Source organism: Balaenoptera physalus, assembly GCF_965194825.1.
Source record: "Balaenoptera physalus genome assembly, chromosome: 5".
NCBI classification, from domain to species: domain Eukaryota; kingdom Metazoa; phylum Chordata; class Mammalia; order Artiodactyla; family Balaenopteridae; genus Balaenoptera; species Balaenoptera physalus.
Window position 1 is genome coordinate 48,667,663 of NC_138884.1, and position 19,012 is coordinate 48,686,674.

General features: G+C 49.4%; 1 protein-coding gene and 1 long non-coding RNA gene across 2 annotated transcripts in view; both read right to left on the reverse strand.

The window, feature by feature from the left end:
* The window catches only part of LOC309661551, a 297,158-nt gene that overhangs the window by 197,472 nt on the left and 80,674 nt on the right, over positions 1-19,012 (reverse strand). The window lies entirely within an intron of this gene.
* NKX6-1 (NK6 homeobox 1) lies at positions 12,554-18,573 on the reverse strand. Its single transcript, XM_082464071.1, has 3 exons — positions 17,058-18,573; positions 15,201-15,373; positions 12,554-12,946 (listed from the first exon to the last, which is right to left on the reverse strand). Exons 1-3 carry the CDS (start codon positions 17,725-17,727, stop codon positions 12,695-12,697), a joined length of 1,095 nt encoding a protein of 364 aa, XP_082320197.1. The 5' UTR covers positions 17,728-18,573; the 3' UTR covers positions 12,554-12,694.

Below are 19,012 nucleotides of genomic sequence, written 5' to 3' on the forward strand. Positions count from 1 at the left end.
TAGTAAAATATGAACAAACTATAAAAATTACATATATTTGTAACTGCAGGCGGCCTTGCCTTCCCTCGCGGTCTCCGGAGAAACGGCTCAAACGAGGTCTCCGGCGGGATTTCCGAGCCGGAGACGCGGGCAGCGCGCGGGGAGCAGCGCCCCATCTCTGTGCCCGCAGGGCGCCGCCGCCGCCGCGACGAGCCCTTTCACCCGCACCCAGTCGGCGCGTTGCGGGACAAGGGCGGGCGCAAACCTTTCCCGGGAGCCGACTCGGAAGGTGGAGGGAATGTCCCCACCCCCAGCCTAGCGGGAGTGGGGCAAAAACAAAGGTCGGAGGTGGGTGGGGCAGGGCGTGGAAGACCGTGAAGCGCTCTCGCCGTGCCCTTCCGCGAGGGGTACCTGCGATCTCGAAAATCCTTCGTGACCTGCAGGGCCTTTCTCCCTTGGCGCCGCGCCGGGGCGTGGTGCGTCCCCACCGCGCGACACCCGCCGCTGCTGCTTCCAGCCTCTACCCGAACAGATGTTTTCGTCCCTCGCGGAGACTTGTAACTGATGTTCGGGACAGCTGGTGGACCGCGCTAGCAACCTGTGTCGGTTCTAGAACATACCTGGTGGGAGCTGCGGGGGAGAGGGGAGAGGCAGTATTAAGGGGAGAATGGACTGGGGAAGAATCAGGAGAGTGTGTGAGAGAGACGAGAGAAAGAGAGAAAATTTATGTACACACGTGGGCACACACTTCTCTAAAGGAATCATTTAATCGCTTTTTTTTTAAACGGTGAAGTCCAGCATGGCTGCGGTGGCCTTTACGGCTTCTTCGTGATAACCAAGTACGGAGAGAAGCTGGGAAACGCGGAAGCGAGCGCAGTGCGTCTAGGTGGTCTGTGCGGAGGAACTCGGGGAAGAGGGCTCGCCCTCGTCTACGAATTGCACAACGCGGCGTCCACTGCCCGGGCGCTGCAGCTCTGCGACCTGGGGAGGCCCAGAAGAGGGACCTTTCCCTGGGCGGACGGGAGGGGGGCTGGCGACGAAGGCGTCGTGCGCCGACCACGTCAGAGGTGCAAATTAAGCTGGGACCAAGGGGAGAGTGGTGACCAAGCTCGGGGCGCCACCGCGGGTGCGCGTGGTCCCTCCCGGCCTGCAGGGGGCGCGCTCGGGCTCCGTGGGCCCAGCCCCGGTCGGAATCCCGACCGCCGGAACAGCCCGCCCCTCCTGCAGGGGGCGCGCCCAGGCTGCAGCGTCGACGCGCGGGCGTCCGAGGCTCAGCCTTCAGCCTGCAAGCTCGGGTAAAAAATTCGTGGAGGTGGAGAAGAAAGAGCGGGCCGTGCTCGGCTCTGCCCTGGGCACCCCAGTTTTATTCCTCTGTGAAGCCGAGCTGTCAAGTGTCTGGAGGGGAATAGGTTCAGTTCCAGGCACGGAGGTATCAAAGGAAGATAGTACCGCGGCTCGGTGGTGCCTTCCCAGGGGCTTCTGGAACCCTCTCGTTTCAGCGGGAAGCTGTCCTGCGGGAGGGAGCCCGACTGGCTGCGCACACGTGGCAATGGCAAGTGTAGCCCGAAGGCCCCCCGCAGGCCTGTGCCCAACGATAGGGGCCGAGGCCGCGGTGTCGCCCGGGGTCCGGGGATGGAGTCTGCCCCGGGCACAAGCGGACTGGGGCCGGGTGTCCTGAATCCCAAACACACCTCGTTTGGCTGGGCTCAATAAGGAATCTGCCAAAAAGCAGAGCCGAAACCAGAGAGGGAAGCACGGTGCCTGCCACTTCCGAACTCTGTCGAATTTCCTGGGCCTTGTCACCTCCGAAAGTAGAGAACGTGGTCGCGAGAGTCTGATGATGTGTGGAGGTGAGTTCCCTGTGACCAGCTGTGCAGTGGCTGGGTTTTAGCTCGATCCAAATCGTGGGAGGGTCGCAGAGGAGACAGCACAAGAGGGAGTCTACAAAGTAAGGGACAGCCATATAACAGAAGGCAGCAGCCACAAGTGCCCTTTCCCAATCTAAGGGGATCTGGAGGGATCCGGGATCTGCAGCACCTGTTCCTCTAAGGGTAGGCGCGCGCGCTCCCTAGGAGGGCGGGATGAGCGCTGCAGCTGTCCGCAGAGGCGCAGCCCTCTGGGCTTAAAGCAGTCTGTAAGCAAACTAGAGAAGCAAACCCATCCAGTGGGCTCTCCTTGCCTGCATCCCCGCATCATCCACTCCGCGAGGAACCCCATTAAACCCCCGTTACAGACACGCTCTTGCCCGCTTGTCCCCCTTTGCAGCCGTGGACTCGAGGACCCAGAGTCTCACGAGACGGAGACGGGAGAGGGACGGGAGAGGACGGAGCTTGAGCCTGTATGTAGGATTCCCCTGTGGGGAACCCCTTTCAGAGCAAATGGAATGAGGCAGGCAAATAGTGTTTTTTCAATTGTCTTCCCATTTAATCAAGATGAATTCCCATTTGTCTCCTTCAGACCTTTGTGATTCAAAGGGAATCTCAGCCCCCGCAAACTCCACATCTTTTGCTGCCAGGTCCTTTTTGAACTGGAAGGCCTTTTGAGAGCTTCCGCTTCCAAGCCCTTCAGGGTGTCTCCTCCCTCCTCACCTGGATGGAAAGTTTGGGGAGGCCTATAGACCAGGCACAGCCTCTCAGGCGTTCGGGCGATTATTTCAGCCCCTGCCTGTTGTAGGTGGGGCGCAGAGCATACTGCAAACTTTTCCCATAGGCACATTTGTCCCGGTCTGGGAAATCTTCCCTCACCAGATACGGCCTTTTTCCCCTGGGGAAGCTGAGTTCCCTCATTCTTTGCTCTTACACATGTCCCACTCTTTAAAGAGAGCCTCATTGGTGCCAGTTCGAGTAAGAGGTTGGGTCTGGGAAACAGCTCCTAAAACGAAAGCAAGTTTTCCGCCCAGCGGAATAGGACCAGGTAAAATAGCCTGGACTCAAGCTGTGGACGGAGAGCCGCAGAGCAGACACCACTCCCTGGGTAAGGATCTCCCAGATTTGCAGGGAGCAAAGGCACCACACAAAGGACTTTTCTAGGCTTCCCAGGGCAGCCAGGGGACAGTGGGGTGGCTATTGCTGTAAGCCAGCAATACAGATAGAGTACTGCATAAAAGTTGTTGAGTGATGCCGCTATTACAGGTGGAAGAATTCATACCCCTTGCGAAGGCGAGGATAGGGGACTGCAGGGGCGGGGCAGCTATTGCTAGTTTCATAGTTTTATTGAAGAGATCTGAGGTCTTGATTGATTTATTCCTCCTCCTCCTTGGATCCTGGATTTGTCCTAGATTTTGTTCCTCTCTCCAGAACAAAATTTTAAAAACCTTCCCTTGGAAATAGAAGTGGTCATTGGCTGTTGGCTTTCAATACAGAGGCCAGTGGTGGAGGGGGGGTTGGGGACACGGACCAGGATCCCCTAAATTCCCTGTTCTAGGGGAAAGAAAAGGGAGTGGACTAAAGAAAACAGCTTAATTGTAACCTTGACCAACAGGTCAAGAAGTTGACTCCAAACCCACCACTACCACCACCACCTACTTGCAGCAAGATCTCTCACAGCCTCCAAGGATCAGTTCACCACAAAGAGGTCTCTGAAGATGCACAGGTCTCCACAGTGCATCCAGACTTTTCAGGTACTGAGAATAGCATGAGACAGACATGGAGGGTGGCCAAGAGAAATGCTTCCAAGTCTTAGAGAGAGAATCCTCTAACAGCAGGAAACCCCATTTAAAACATACAGGAGTTAGACGTATTAATTTATACCTTCTCAAATTTTTATTTCTAAGAAAATATTGCTGGAAATCTAAGTTTGGTATTGCAGACTATTCGATGGAATCAGTAACTGGGACATGCATCTCAACTGCAAAGAATATTTTAAATGGTCTATAAGTCCTCTTATTTGTTTTACACATGATTATAATCCATGTGTCTTGGAGAGTGACATAACATCACTACAAATGATGATAATGCTGCAGATTGTATTTTAAAGTTATTTTAAAGGAACTATGTGAGCTGATAAATGAATGTATTTTAATACCCTTACTTGATCTTGCATTTTGTCCAAAAAAAAATTTTTTTATATTTGAACTCACCTGTTTGCTACTTAAGCTGTTTGTGCTTATTTTTACAGCAATATGTCAGATGTTTACGTATATACACAGAGTTAAATTAGACCCCTGATAGCTTGGAGTTCACTTCTCTGCCTGCAGGCTGGGAGATGAGAAAGGGTTGCATTAAAGGTCTATCATTTTCTTTAAGACCTTCAAGAGAATGCAAAGTTCCCTGTGGCTTCAGCTTTGTGGGTGTGTGTGGGTGTGTGCTCACGCACGCGCATTCAAAGAATATTCCTTGAATGCCCACCATGTGGCAGGCACCATGCAGTGTGCTGGGGATCCAACAGTAAACAAGGGGCATGTGGGCCTGTGCCCTTGCAGTTTGACTATTCTGCATCTTAGTTTTCGAAGAGGTAGTACAGTTGCAGCTCTGTCCAAGCTGTCACCCACTTTGGCCTTTGAGGCACATTCTTCCCGAGTGAAAAAACACAGCACTATACTGTAAAGAAGGAGAAGGAAGAGGAGAGGGAAGAAGAGGAGAAAGGGAGGGAGAGAGGCAGGCAAACAGACAGGCAGACTGTTCACTGGAAACATCATGATCCTTCTAGGTAGAGCGTGGGTCCCAGGCTGACAGTCACCCCGCGTGTGCTGGAAGCAAGGTCCCTTGAAGTCATCCACTTCTGCCTTACTCTCTATACCAAGGAGGTTAATGACAACACGCTGATTTCATATATGCCTTTACAGTCCTTTGTCTCTTTGTAATTGCCTCTATCAGGATACCTAGACTGGCGCTGGGATGGCTTCTTAAACCAAAGTCCATGAAGCCCAAGTCTTCAGCTGTATTTGCAGTTTGTACTGTTACCCTGGCGCACTGACTTCTCTGCTTCTGCTCTGTTGGAAGGGATGTGCTAGAGTAGAGTAGTCAGGCAAGGAAGAGGAACCTTCTGCCCATCAACTTCAGTTGGCAAGTAATGCCCAAGTTCACTCTGGAAGGAGCAAGGTCTACAGGAGCTTTCCTCTTAATCAAGAGCCAGCTCTCCTGGCTTTGGGGGACTTTATTTTTCTAAGGGCTTGCTGCCTCCCTTCCTTCCTTCATCCCAAGTAGCCAACAGCAGGTTCAGAGCCTGTCACTTACCCCCTCTCTCTCCTGCCTTCTTGCCACCTTGACTCTCTTGGAAACAGAGTCTTGTCCCCAGTTCTCAAAGGAGAGATAAAGGGGGCAATTCCAAACCCTCAATCCTTACTCAAAACTCAGGGTCCCTTCTCTCCTTTGTACCTTTTTGTTTGTTTCCCTGAGCTTTTCTCCCGCTAGAGAAAAGGTTTCCTGGCATCCAACCAGCCAGAGTAAAGATTGAAGAGTGTCTGTGGCTATGTTCTATGGTGAAATAAATAATACTGGCCTGTGAAGCCAGATCCAAGTTCTCTCCATGGCTGAGATTCCTTCAACAACAGTATGACACACTTAGCCAAACTGTACATCCACATTATAGAATACAGTCATCACCGCTTACATTTATTTATGTGCTATGTTATATTTTTAAAGCCCTTTTCCTTTTGAGTTTCACAGTAACTTTGTGAGGCAGTAATTATTATTAAGATAATTTTATAGACGAGGAAACAGAAGCCTACCAAAGTTAAGTGACTTTTCTGGGATCCAGTTATCAGCAAGAAATAGAAACCAGCACTAGGGCTCAAGTTTTTTGACCCTAATGAAGTTACCCAGTGCTTCTTTCACACCACATGGGGTCATTTTCAAGTGAGTTTAAGTAATCATAAAAGATGCCTCCCTCCAGATCTTTACCTTCAAAAGACTCTTCTTTATCCAGAAAACAGACCTATCCTGAGATAGGTCTGTTAAACACTATATTCGTTATCTATGCCATGTAACAAATTACCCCCAGATGTAATGACTTAGAACAATAAACCTTGATTATCTCACACAGTTGTTGCAGGTCAGGAATCCTGGAGAGCTTAGATGGGTGATTAAGCCTCAGAGCATCTCATAAGGTTGCAGTCAACGTGTTGGCCAGGGCTGCAGTCATGTGATGGCCTGAGTGGGGCTGGAGGATCTGCTTCCAGGGTTCACTGACATTCCTTGTAAATGAGGACTGATTGTTGGCAGAAGCCTCAGCGTCTCACCAAACGGGCCTCCGCATAGGGCTGCTTGAGTGTCCTTATAACATGGCAGCTGACTTGTGCCAGAGTGAGTGATCAAGAGGAAGAGCAAGGAGGAAGCCGCAGGGCCTTTTATGACCCAACCACACACCATCACTTCTGCTGCACTCTATTCGTGAGAGTCACTAAATACAAGCCACACTCAGGAAGAGGGGCATTAGGCTGCATCTTTCAAAGAAAGGAATATCAAGGAATTTTTGGAAATATTTGAAAACCACCACAGGTAATTAGACCTTTAAGTGTCACAGGATAGAAAATATCCCTTGCTCCTACTTCTCTTTTCACTTTCACTTTGAATCCTTTCCTCGGTTGAATAGTTATCCTGTACAAGACAGCAGGGCCTGAGCTAGGAGTGACCCGAGACTGGGCCTTTCAGGATGATGATGATGATGATGATAGCTAAGACTTCCATAGCTTACTAGGCCAGGCACTGTTCTAAGAACTTCATATATGTTAATTCACTTAATTCTCCCAATAACACTATGAAATAGGTACAATTATCATCTCCATTTTACAGATGAAAAGACTGAGGCACAGAGAGATGGAGTCATTTGACCACAACCAGTGAGTGCTATAGACCAGATAATCTGGCTGCACAGTCGTGCTCTCAACCACTGTGTGCTCTCCTGGTTATGGCAAAGATAAAAGATTTCTCAGAGCCTCTTATTCACTTGGGGCCATTTGGATTTGGGAGAAAATTAGACAGATCTTTATAGACCAAAGTGAAGAGCACAGAGAGGGAAGAAGAAAAATCCAGGATAAAAAAAAAGTTTACAGAATTCTTTTTAAGAGCTGAGCCATAGCATCAAGCACAAGGGTCCAAGCAGCAGATGATGCCTAGAGGAATTACTGCAAACCACGGATCCACATAGAGGCTCAGATTGGAGGCATGAAAACTTGTTGGTTGCCTTTGTTCGAAGGTGGTTAGACCATCTGCTAATAACTAGGTTAATAGATTTTCAGCAACCTTGCTTTTCTGTGGTCTATACAAGCAGATTGATCCCAAACAACATACTGACGATTGATAGTTTTTTCAGAATGTATGCACCTTCAGAATTTTTTTAAGAAATAAAACTATATTATAGAGGTGTGCTGGTTTTCTTTCTCAACCTGATATCTCTGTCTCCCTTGTAATAACCAAGTATAGAAGATATTTATATCTCAAGATTTCCTTTAGCTTCGCCAAGGTAGACATAGGCAGTGACATTAGGGAGGTGGTAGGGTTCCTCTACAAAAATAATATGCACCCATTTAAATTGTGTACTAAAAATTCTTTCTTTCCGTATAATGAGGAAGGGATTCACCTTTGAATGTATCTTCATCCAAACTAGCCCTTATTATTCAGAGTGTACTAATATAGAAGCCCTGGATGAGGCTTCTACTTCAGAACTCTCGCCAGCCTCCAGTAGATATTAAACCCCAAAGAGACATTATGCTTTCCTTTTTCCAAGTGTGGTATTCCATGGAAATGTCTGGTCCAGACCAGAAAATAAATGATGCATATCTAGACATTTCATTCTTGAGGTGAATGATCTGTTGGATTACAGAAGAAGACCCGAGAGTGAACTGAGGCTCTCAGATAAACTTTCCAGTTTGTGGAACAATCCCAAGCCAATTTATGGAATGTTGAAGGCTAAAATTCAGGAAAATATCCCAGCCCTTTTGTCATCCAACTCACACCATCACTCTACTCGCCAGTCAAATTTTACATTGATAGATGTGGGGTTTGTATTATTGTGATTTCTGCAGATCTTTAAAAGGGCTACATTAGGGAGAATATTTCTCTGTGAAGCTGGAGCCTAAATGCTTTAGAACAAAATACACGCTTTCCTGTGAAAAAAGGAAATATAGTGAGGAGCTGGCTTTTTTTAAAGAGTCATACTGAGGAAGGGAGAAGAATACGTTTTGCATGTATCTGTGTGGTAAGAGGGAGGAAATTTAGTGCAGAAATCTGCTCAGATTAGCCTAAAATAGAGTTTCTAGATGAAATTTGCTGCTTACCTCTGTTGTTATTACACGATCCTATTGTCAATGATTGACAAAAGAGTCACTGTCTTTTTTAAGCTATTCAGTGCTAGGAGTTACCAAGTGGAATTTCACTTCTCCTGTGTGTGTGTGTGTGTGTGTGTGTGTGTGTGTGCGCGCGCACGCACGCGCGCCCTGATGACCAGCTTAAAGGGCAAGATGGTGTAGATCAACCCAAGCTGATGCTGGTCTAATAACACACTCATGTACATGACATTAGGCTCCAAAAGTTTTCAAAGGTGCCCTCTGACTCTGTTGCCTGATACCATATTTACAAGAAGAGCTGGCCTCCAGTCCAGAATTGCCTGCACACTGAGTGGTGAGGGGTGCACATCTTTCCAGAGAAGAATGAAACATTTTTGGTTCCTTCTCTTCCCACCATCTCCCAAGTAGAGAAAGGAAAAGTGGATTACAGTGTTCACAAGCTTGGGAAGCCACTCAATAAACCACAACTTCTGGGAAAGAAGGTATAGAGCTTTAAGTTACAGAATCCTCTGAATGTGAACCAAAGAACTGAGCTTGGAATTTGGGGACTGGGAAAATAACTGTGTAGAAGCCTGAAATTGTGAATGCTGCTGGGACATCTGAGAGACACAAACAGGGCCCTTCCCTTCCACTCTGTATCCCTCACCCAACCTCACTGGCTTTCCCCTTACAGGAGAAGACACATACACACTATAAAACAAAAGCGAAAAAGCAGTTTTACCTTCCTTTCACCACACACACAAAACCCTTGTTTTTCTCATTTTGTTTTCCGTGTTGACACTTTGTTACCTGTAAGCATTTTTAAAAGCAGAGGTCAAGTGGGGGGCAGCGGGAAATGGGTGAAGGTGGTCAAAAGGTAGAAAACATCTGGGGATGTAATGTACGGCCTGGGGACTATGGTTAACAGTACTGTATTGTGTATTTAAAAGTTAGTAAGAGAGTAGATCTTAAAAGTTTTCATCATAAGGAAGAAAAATTGTAACTGTGTGAGGTGATGAATATTAACTAGATTTATTGTGGTGATCATTTTGCAATATATATGTATATCAAATCATTATGTTGTACACCTTACACTTACACAATATTATTTGTCAATTATATCTTAATGAAACTGGGGAAATTGTTAAAATAAAAGCAGTGGTGTATGAGGTCACTTGCCCTTACTTTTTGTTTTTAAATCGTGACCCCCTTTAGCTGTAATGACTGATTGGCAGGCTCAGTCAGATGCTTATGGTTAATGTCATAAAGTTTTTGAGCCATGATGAGAGAGAATTCTTACTCTCCCTTGCTTGAGCTGTAAAGCGTTTCCTCAGCTTCTCCACCGTGCTAACTCTTAGGAAAAACATTCCTGTTGTGCATACATGGAACTAAACCAAACCAACCAGGGTAAAGGACACCTAAGTAAGGTGCCCTCCACCCACTTCTCGCTCACTCCCAGTTTTACAGGGCCAGTTGCAACTGGTGGCCAGCTGGAATCCTGGGTGGAAGTAAATTAACTGGAAACTCGAGTCACTGCTGCAGTCCCCTGGAATAAAGGAATGAATGCCAGTGCAGCATGGCCCCAGAGCCCACCTCTGGCTACTGCCCACACCACTCAGAGCACTTCTGTGCTCAGGCTGGCAAGCACACAGACTGTCTGCCTTCTGCGTATTTGCCTGTAGGATGGAGGCCAGGCCACAAACTTTCACACTTCTCGGATGCTCTAAACATAAGGAGCTCAGAGAGAATGCTTCCTAAAGGAACTAAAAGAGGTGTCTTTCCACATGTCTAACTCGGGATAAATATTATAACTCTATTTACTTCTTGAGAAAAAGTGTCAATCGTATGTTCCAAGTTTCTATCAGTGATATGACTATATTACTACTACTACTGGTATAGTAGTAGTTTTTATTATTATATTTCAGGAATAGCATTTCTAATTATCTTGTGGATTTGCTTTCTTAGGAAGAAGGAATAAATAAAAAGTTGGTTGGCTTTTCAAGACAGAAGAGGGATGGTAAAGGTAAAAATAAGTAAATAAAGTAGATAAGAGACTCAGTTGTTGCAAAATAACAAATAATAAAGTGGTGCTTTAACATAACAGACTTGCCCCACCCCCAGGTTCTTTTCATAAAGAAAAAGATGAGGGAGGGAGGGAGGGAGGGAGGGAAGGAAGGGAAAAGAAAGATCTTATTATTTACAGCTAGGATTTAAATTATATCACCCCAGCACAGCAAAGCCTCTTTTGATATAGCTGCCTCTTTGTAGGACACACACCTTAGTCTTGCTAAGCACACAGAAATTCAGAAGTTTAAAACTTACTGGGAACTTCACAAACTAGAGAAAAGAAATAAGGCAGATTTGCATCCTTTTTTCCATTAAACCATGCCATCAGGAATGTCTTCTACAATAATTTCCTACAGGCAATTTCATTCCCAGTTTTCACTGTTTTTTATTTTCAAGGGAACAAAACAGACCCACACTTTCTTTACCTAACACTAGCCTGAAGAATCTATTGAATTATATTGATTTTTCTCCCTTTGAACACAAGCTCATTAACCTGAAACACTAAGGGGATAACTATATTTCACTGAGCCTATAACTGAGTGTCTGAAAACAAAAAGATCCCAAGACAGTGATACAGCTCTCTCCCTGGAATTCCCAATTTTTTTTTTTTTTTTGGCAAATTCAGCTGCAGAAGCTGTGACATTGCTTCCTTAATCCTAGAGAGTTTCACATCTGTTAGAAGCAGCTTTCTTTAAATGTATCCTTTATTGTAATGTTTAGCAAAATCCGGGTTCCCAGCTTTCCACCAACTTCTGTATTCTTACAGGCTACTGGGGAGAAAATGTTAGCATCCAACAGCCATGCGGCGCTGACAGCAGGCTCCGCTGCCTCCTCTCAGCTAAGTGAGCTAAGGCTGAATTGAGAAGCTATCTTGGATGTATGGAAATGAGGTCTCCTCCAAAACCCCCGGGGAATTCCTAGCAAAGGAAAAAGCCATCAGGAAAAAATTAGACAACACAGACACCAGAGGCAGCCTGCTGGACAAGTCTCTCCAAGAAGCCCAATGAGTGGGACTGCATTTATCTTCCCAAACCAGGAGATGTGACCCCACTCTTCCAAAATAATAATCAGGTAACAGCTATTTTACCCAAGAAACCAATATAAAGTGCTTGTGGTTTTGACTTTTATTTGAGATCTCTGATGAGATCAAACGATCTATACCCTTTCATTCAAGGCAACAGACGTCTTCAACTGTTTTTTAATTTGATTTATCCTTTGAAACAGAAAGTGCATTACATTTAACTGGTCTTGCAAAGGGGGTTTTCTTCTCTTTACAAACCGAATTCCTTATATAAATTAATAAAAGTTAAAGATGCTAATATATCACCGTTATTAGCTTAAAAAAGAAAACAATTTACATAGTCTATAGTATTCTTATGATACAAAACACTTCAAATTCAATTACAGCAACTAAATGGATTTTTATGTTTCTGACCCAGAGCAGTCGTAACAATTCCCACCATCTACTTTAACACGCATTTTTATCAGAAAGGAGTTAAATTAAATACAAGCTATTGTAGCCCCTCCCTCCCCAACACTTTTCTTTAAATCACTAATAAATAGCAACAAACGACTGTGCAATTTCGGAGAGAAACAGAGAGGCAGGCCTGAGGCCCTTCCTGGTTCCAAGTGTTCTACTTCAAGTCCTGGAGGCGGGAGCCGGGTGCGGAGCCAGGGGTGGTCCGGGAAGAGCGAGAGGGATGAAGGGGAAATGGGATTGATCAAATCCAAACCCGGGAGGGGAGCGGGCGAGGGAGGATGAGAACATTCTTTACTACGCTTCTCCAGTTAAGCAAAGGGGAACGTGGTTTTAATAGCTCTTAAAAGGGGAAGGGTAGCAGGAAGAAGGAGGTCCATCTTTTTATACCAAATTCAAAAAAGCATTTTACATTTTAAATATCCACAATAAAGTAACTTCTAGTCAGTGAGACTCACGATTTATTTACAAAGAGCCTTCAACAGGCCACTTTAGTCGGCACAGCAGTGTGTGCGGGAGAAACATCCCTCTTCCCATCTGTGGCGGCCGCCCGCCCGCGTGGCTCCGAGGTCCCCCGCGCGGTGGGTGTCGACGGGTCCAGAAGCCCTCTCAGCGCCCCCGCCCTGGCCAGCGGCCGCAAGACAGAGGCGGGGGCGCGGGGGGGGCACGGGAAGGGGGACGCGACCAGGACACCGAGCGGGGCGGGAGGGTGGCCCAGCTGCGGCGTCTGTTGCGTTAGTCTTGCGGTGTATTTCGTGGTCTTCTCTGCCTTCTCATCCTCCTCCGAGTCTCTCTCCCCCGCCCCGCTCAACTTCTAGGTTAAAAAAATAGATATGTACATCTTAGAAAATAGCAAAGGGCCCCGGCAGGCGGGGCCGTGTCCTCCGGGCCCCGAGGAGCGGGAAGACGGGACGCGCGGTCCCCGCGGTCGCCGCGGAGGGGCCGGAGGCCGGGCGGGCGGCGGGCGCTCAGGACGAGCTCTCGTTCTCGGACGCGTGCAGCAGGAGGCCGCCGCCGCCGGACTTGTGCTTCTTCAGCAGCTGCGTGATTTTCTCGTCGTCCGAGTTGGGGTCCAGGGGCTTGTTGTAGTCGTCGTCCTCCTCCTCGTTTTCCGAGGCCCCTTTCAGCCGCTCGGTTTCCGAGTCCTGCTTCTTCTTGGCCGTGGCCATCTCGGCTGCGTGCTTCTTCCGCCACTTGGTCCGGCGGTTCTGGAACCAAACCTGGGGGCCGAGAAAGCGGAGAAGAGGGGAGACAGGGGCGGAAGGAGTTTAAGGGGAGCAGAGCCAGGCAATGCCTTCTCTCCCACATCCCGCAGTCGTTCCTGCGGGCCCCTGACGTCTTGACACCCTCCCTCAGAGCCCTCCCAAGTCTGGGCCATTGAAGTCGGTCCCCACTGCCCCAGCTTCCTCCGAGTATCAGGCACCAACAAACTGACTGCCGTTGCCATAGCGATGGTAACACAAGAGTATTGAGGTTGTCAGTGAGCGATTTCTCAGAAAAGAAAAAAACTTGGAAACTTAAAATGAGTTTCCCTAAAAGAGTTCGCTTGCCTGCTTTCTCGATTGAAGTAGAAAACTTTTCCCTTTCGTAAAGTTGCCTCATAATGACTGCGATTCTATTCGTTTTCAACTTTCTTAGATTAAGGTATTTCAAACAATCTGAAGTGTACTGGCTTTTTAGTGTGATTTGTGGGAGAAGCCACAGCATTTACCCCAATTACCTCTGTTCTTTTCACTTTTGGGTATTTGTCTGTTTCACTTATTTCGGGTCTGAATACACACAAATATGGTAGGTAAACACACCCCTCCCCATTTACACTTGTAATGTATGATGTAAAGTTTAAAAAAATCTGCTAAAACAGAAACCTCAAATCAGTAATAATAACCAACATAAATGCATGAAAATATTTAATATTTAAAAGTTGAAATCATCATAGTAGTTTGTGTGTCTTTCTCTGTCTCTCTGGTTTAATGTTTTTCATAAAACCGAAGTCAAAGTAAGAATTTTCATCAGTTATTTTTTTTAAGTGAAACTTTGCCAGTTACATTACTTCCCACTATTAGCATGCCTAGTCTTTTCAAATATTACTTTAATATTGTCCCTCCCTAAGACATTCATTTTTATACAAATATTTTAAACCTATTCACGATGTCTGACATCGTGTTTGATACATATATTTTAACCTAAAGCATCAGCAATAGCAACCAATTTCCCAAACATATTGAATCATCCTCTCTTTATGCTTCTCATCCATTTTCTCATCCGTTATGTATTTATCTAGAGAATCAGAATTGTTAAGAAAGTGATTTTTAGTTTCTTTATACAGCTATAATAATTCACTTCTAGCCACGCCGACATATTTATGGTGACAAATGAAGATCTCCAGATTACTGTGGTAGGCTCTGTACCAACCACTGCAAAAATAATTTTAACTGCGATGGTACTCTAATGGTCACATACAAAATCACTCCTGAAATGCATTTTATGGTGCTTGTCTGTGGGGAAATACTCTCTGACCAGCAGATATGGCTAACGTTATCCCTGCTTAATTTTAAAAGCAACAGTATAACTAATGGAAACAGACTTAAACACACACACACACCAAAAAAAATATATATATATATATATACATACATATATATAATGAAAAAGAGGAACAAAAGAGAATACCAGAAATATAGGAAACCACTAGATTTAAAGTACCTAGCTGTTTCAATCCCTTTATATTTCAGGGAAAGATTTCTCCAATTTGATTCCCTGGAAATACACCGTACAACTCAATTATAAGGTAAGTGACATTTTAATTATAATTTGTTGTCATAAACAGTAAAACATCTTACATCTACTGATAAACTTATATTTCATAATACAGTAATAATCTTGTCAATTCATTTGGAAAATTACTATTCCAAAGTGGCTGCCTCAGGTAAGCTAAAAGCAGATGCATCCATCTAAGTGGTTAGATCTTGTGGATTTATTGGGGTTTTTTTAACCTGCAAGTTAACACAGTAGCACTATAATGCTGATCTACATTAGGAAATTATATAACTAGTGGAGCCTAAATTGACAAACAAAAGGTTGAATATCCTTACAAATAGAATACATAGAAGCTATCTAACTGGCCTGGTCTATTCTCAGGGCTGATATTTCCGTAATGCTTTTATTCTCTAATAATGGCGAGTTCCCCCAGCACATGCTGCTATCTAGATTAACCTAATTTCAAAGGCGGAGGCTTGATTCCTTTTGTTCATCAACAGTTTGCCCGCCCGAGAGACCCCAGAGCCTTTGTAACCTCCCCCTCCACCCCCTTCGCTGATCTCATCTCTCCCCATGCTTCTCAGACTGCACCCTCGGGCGGCTGTTTGTTAGTTTGGGGTATGTGTGTGTGTGTGTGTGTGTGTGTGTGTGTGCGCGCACCCGCGCGCATGACGTACATGGGGGAGCTCTCCCTCGAGGTTTGCAAGGTCCACTCACCTTGACCTGACTCTCCGTCATCCCCAACGAATAGGCCAAGCGAGCCCTCTCGGGCCCCGCCAAGTATTTCGTTTGTTCGAAAGTCTTCTCCAGGGCGAAGATCTGCTGGCCCGAGAACGTGGGTCTCGTGTGTTTTCTCTTCCCATCTTTGTCCAACAAAATGGATCCTTGATCTACGAGAACAGATTAAAAAAAGAAAGGAAGGGGGAAAACAACCAGTTACGAGCGGCTCCGCTGAGAAGAGACGAACTCCAGAAACAACGTTGTGGCGGGAAAGGGAAGCGTATTCCGCGGCGGCACGAGAAGGGCCGTGGCGCTTGCAGTCCCACTGCGCTTCTCGCTTTGCCTTCTTACACCCACCTGTTTTTTTAAAAGCGCGTGTGTTTGGAGCCGCTGTAAATAACCTTCGGCCCAACAACGACGTCCAACAGAGGGAGCGCACTGCTGAAGTTTGCCGAGGCCCAATCTCTAGGCCCAGTAAATTGAGGCGTGTGGGTACGGGGCAGGAGGGAAGTCCCCTCTCACCGCCAAGTCTAGTTGGGGCTCGTTCGGTCCCAGGGCCTTTGCATGGGGGTGACTAGTTTTGTTCCTCGAACGCTTTCCTAACCTGTGCCCGCGCAACAAAGAGCGCCTTGTTTTTGGAACACAAGAGAGCTAAATCGCCCCCAGTCGAACGCCGCTGCGGCCGAGGGGGAGGGGGCGCCGCCTTTGTTGGCGGTCCCTACGCGGCCATCCAAACGAATACAATAACGTCTCCCCGACAGCCGCCCCCGCCCCGGCCGCCCCTGTCCCGAGGCTTCGAAGGGAGCCTCCGCTTGGCTCCCCCAGCTTCCCTCAGTTACTGCCGCTCAGCCACACGAAAGAGATCAGGAGACAGAAGAAACTTTGGGGACTCGGTCAAAAGCAAAGAACAGAGCGAGAAAAGGACAGGGGACTGGCCCCTAAATGCCACCTGGGAGTATGGGAGCTTCCGCGGCGCGCTGGCCAACTACCTGTAAGATTAGGGGGATCCTGGGGTAACTCAGTTGGTTTCGAGCAAGATCTTTGCGGGATGTTGCATTTTCCCCCGTCCTTGCCCTGTTACCTCGTTCTTCCTCCGGTTCTTTCTCATATTAGGATGTTGAGAGCCAAGATGCCCCTCAATATGTCCGGGGCCGAGGCAGGTGGAAAAGCGAGGGCCCAGCGGTGGGGAGCGGCCCGAAGTGGCGCTTGCCCTCCTCCACGGGCCGCGGACCTGTCTTCAGTGGGCTCACCTGGGCTGAGCGTACTCGGGGGACGATGGGGGAGGGTGGTGAGGACGACGAGGTGAGGTGGGGACACCCTGGACCGAGACGTACATCAAACACACACGTTCGGCTCAGGGCTGTGGAGGGCTCGCCGCTGCCGGTCCCCACCGGTTCGTAGAGAGGAGGCCAGTCAGGCTGGCGAAGGTCGAGTGGGACTTCGGCATGGGACACTGGAAAGCTGGGGTGCGGGCTGGAGCACAGCAGCCTCTCCTGCCCTCCCCACCTCTTTAACCCAGGAGGGGTATGCGGTTCCGGCCGGGCTGTTCCGGGAGCAGCCAGGGCCTCGGATGAGACACGCCCCGCACCACATTGTGTTCCGTGGAGACGCATGCACACCGGTTCCGCGAGGCGTGCCCAAGGCTTGGGGAGAGGGGGGCGCTTGGACGCAACCATGGAGCTCAGGACAGCGAGAGTTCCTCGCTGAACGCCCTGGCCCAACCTAACTCGTGCGATTCTGGTGCTGCCAAACTACTCGGCAGGCAAGAGGGTGGACCGACCCGCATGCACACCAGGGGCCATGACCTGAGAGCGGGCAAAACAAGCACAACTGGGCGCAGTCGATTGTACTCACGAGGAGTGCAGGCCAGGCGTGCGTCCCTCCAGGGTGGGCTCTGCATCACTCCTGGCCAGAAGATAGGCGTCCGGCCGGGCAGCTCGGCTAGCGGCTTGGGGTACCGACCCACGGCGGCCACGGCCGCGGCGCTGGGGCTGAAGTAGAGCCCGGGCGGCGGCGGCGGCGGGCTCAGGCTGCTGAAACGGGGCAGGCCGGCCAGCAGCCCCGCTGGGGTTGAGGCAGCGGCGGCGGCGGCCGCAGCTGCGGCCGCGGCGGCCGAAGCGGAGGAAGCGGAGGTGGACGAGGAAGAGGAGGAGGAGGAACCGGAGGGCGAGGCGGAGGGCAGGGCTGCCCCTGAGGCCACGGGCATGGAGGGCCGGCTCAGGATGTCGTTGATGCCATGTGGGGTGGCGGCCGAGAGCTGCTGCGGGGGGCTGCCCAGGGATGAGAGCCCCCCCGCGGCCGGGGGCTTCAGGCTGCCTGGGTTGTGGGAGCCCAAAGGCGGGGAGGGTGACGACGAGGAGGACGAGGAGGACGAGGAGGAGGGGGGCCCGGCGGGCAGCGGGGGGTACGCGGCGGGGTACAGCGGGGTCTTCATTTCTGCCATGCTGTGCAGGGCGGCCAGGGGCGGGCTGCTGAGCAGGAACGCGCTCTGCCGGGTGCCCTCCATCGCCCCCACCGCTAACATCCCACGATCAGGCCGGAGCCCGCAGCCACGCAGCGGGAGCGCCGGCCGGTGCCCCCGGAGGGGCTCAGGAGAGCGAGAAGCGCCGAGGGCGCGAGCGAGGAGTTGCTCCGCACACCAGGAGGCGACCTGCCAACTGGGCCAAGAATGCAGCCGCTGAGAGTTGCTCTCGTAACTGCGCAGCAGAAATGTCCAAACACACCAGTCGAGAGGCGGTGGCTCGCCGAGACCAGCGAGGGTCCGGGTGGTTTGGGCTGTCTTTTCCCTCTTAGAGTCCCGGATTCAATCCCGGGCTCTTCTCTCTTCCTCACTTTTTCCTCGCCGCTCAAAGTGCGCTACTTCTCATCTTCTCCCTCTTGGAAATAAGCAAAACAAAACCCCAGCCGGCCCCAGAGAGCTTGTAACAAAGTTAAGAGTCACCGAATCTCCGCTTTGATGTGGGAGAGTGGGGGCTGGCTCTTTTTCTTTGGGGAGGTTCAAAGGACGCCGGGTTCCGCCCGATGAGCTCGTCCAATCTTACTTGGATGCCCTGCTCTTTAGGCCACGAGGTTGATTCGCACTCGGCGCTCGGAGCGCGCAGGGAGAGAGAGCATCCAGCCCGCGGGAGGGTTTGGCCTCTGGGCGGGCTTCCTCCGCCAGCGCTGCCCGAGGCTTCTGCGCCAGAAAGGGCAGTGCCACCAATCCCCGCGGCTCCCGGATTCGGCGCGCCGACCTGCCTTCCCCTCTGGGCCACGGGGCACTAGAGTTGCAATGTTGAAAAGAAAAAGGGCTAGAAAAACACGGAAAAACAGACTAAGTGAAAAGTCTGACGGCTTCAGTTACAGCTCCACTCGTCTGTCCACTTCTGTAAACGGGCCTGGCGACCCCGGCCCCACCCCCCCCACCAGCGCCCTCTCTTCCTCTCACTCTCCGCCTTTGCCTCTCCTCTCTCGCATTTTCTTCGCGGCTCTACAGGCTTCGCTCTTCTAAGTCCTGTCCTCTGGCCAAGCTGACCCTCTCCGCGGCTCTTCCACTGCCTCTCTCTCCTCTCCTTTTCCCTTCGGGCCTGACAGTTCAGATGAAGCTCTCAAAGGTAATAAAACATTTGCATCACTCCCTACCCCTCTTTAGCTGGGGGACGAGAGGGAGGGGGAAATGGGGGTCCAAAATGAGAACTTTGAAGGACGTCACTCCGAGGCGGCCAGCAAGGGCGGGGCCGAGGAGTGGGGGGGTGCAGGCCGGGGGGCGTAACCACCGTCTCCAATAGCACTCAGCCTTGGGCCTCGCGTCGCCTCCGGGTCGCGCCCAC

What these genes read in the sequence shown, in the direction of transcription:
- NKX6-1 (XM_082464071.1), bottom strand. Translation starts at nt 17,727, where the DNA reads ATGTTAGCGGTGGGGGCGATGGAGGGCACCCGGCAGAGCGCGTTCCTG. An exon ending in ACGCCTGGCCTGCACTCCTC is followed by an intron (nt 15,374 to 17,057) that starts GTGAGTACAATC and finishes CTGTTCTCGTAG; the next exon opens with ATCAAGGATCCATTTTGTTG. An exon ending in TGACGGAGAGTCAGGTCAAG is followed by an intron (nt 12,947 to 15,200) that starts GTGAGTGGACCT and finishes CTCGGCCCCCAG; the next exon opens with GTTTGGTTCCAGAACCGCCG.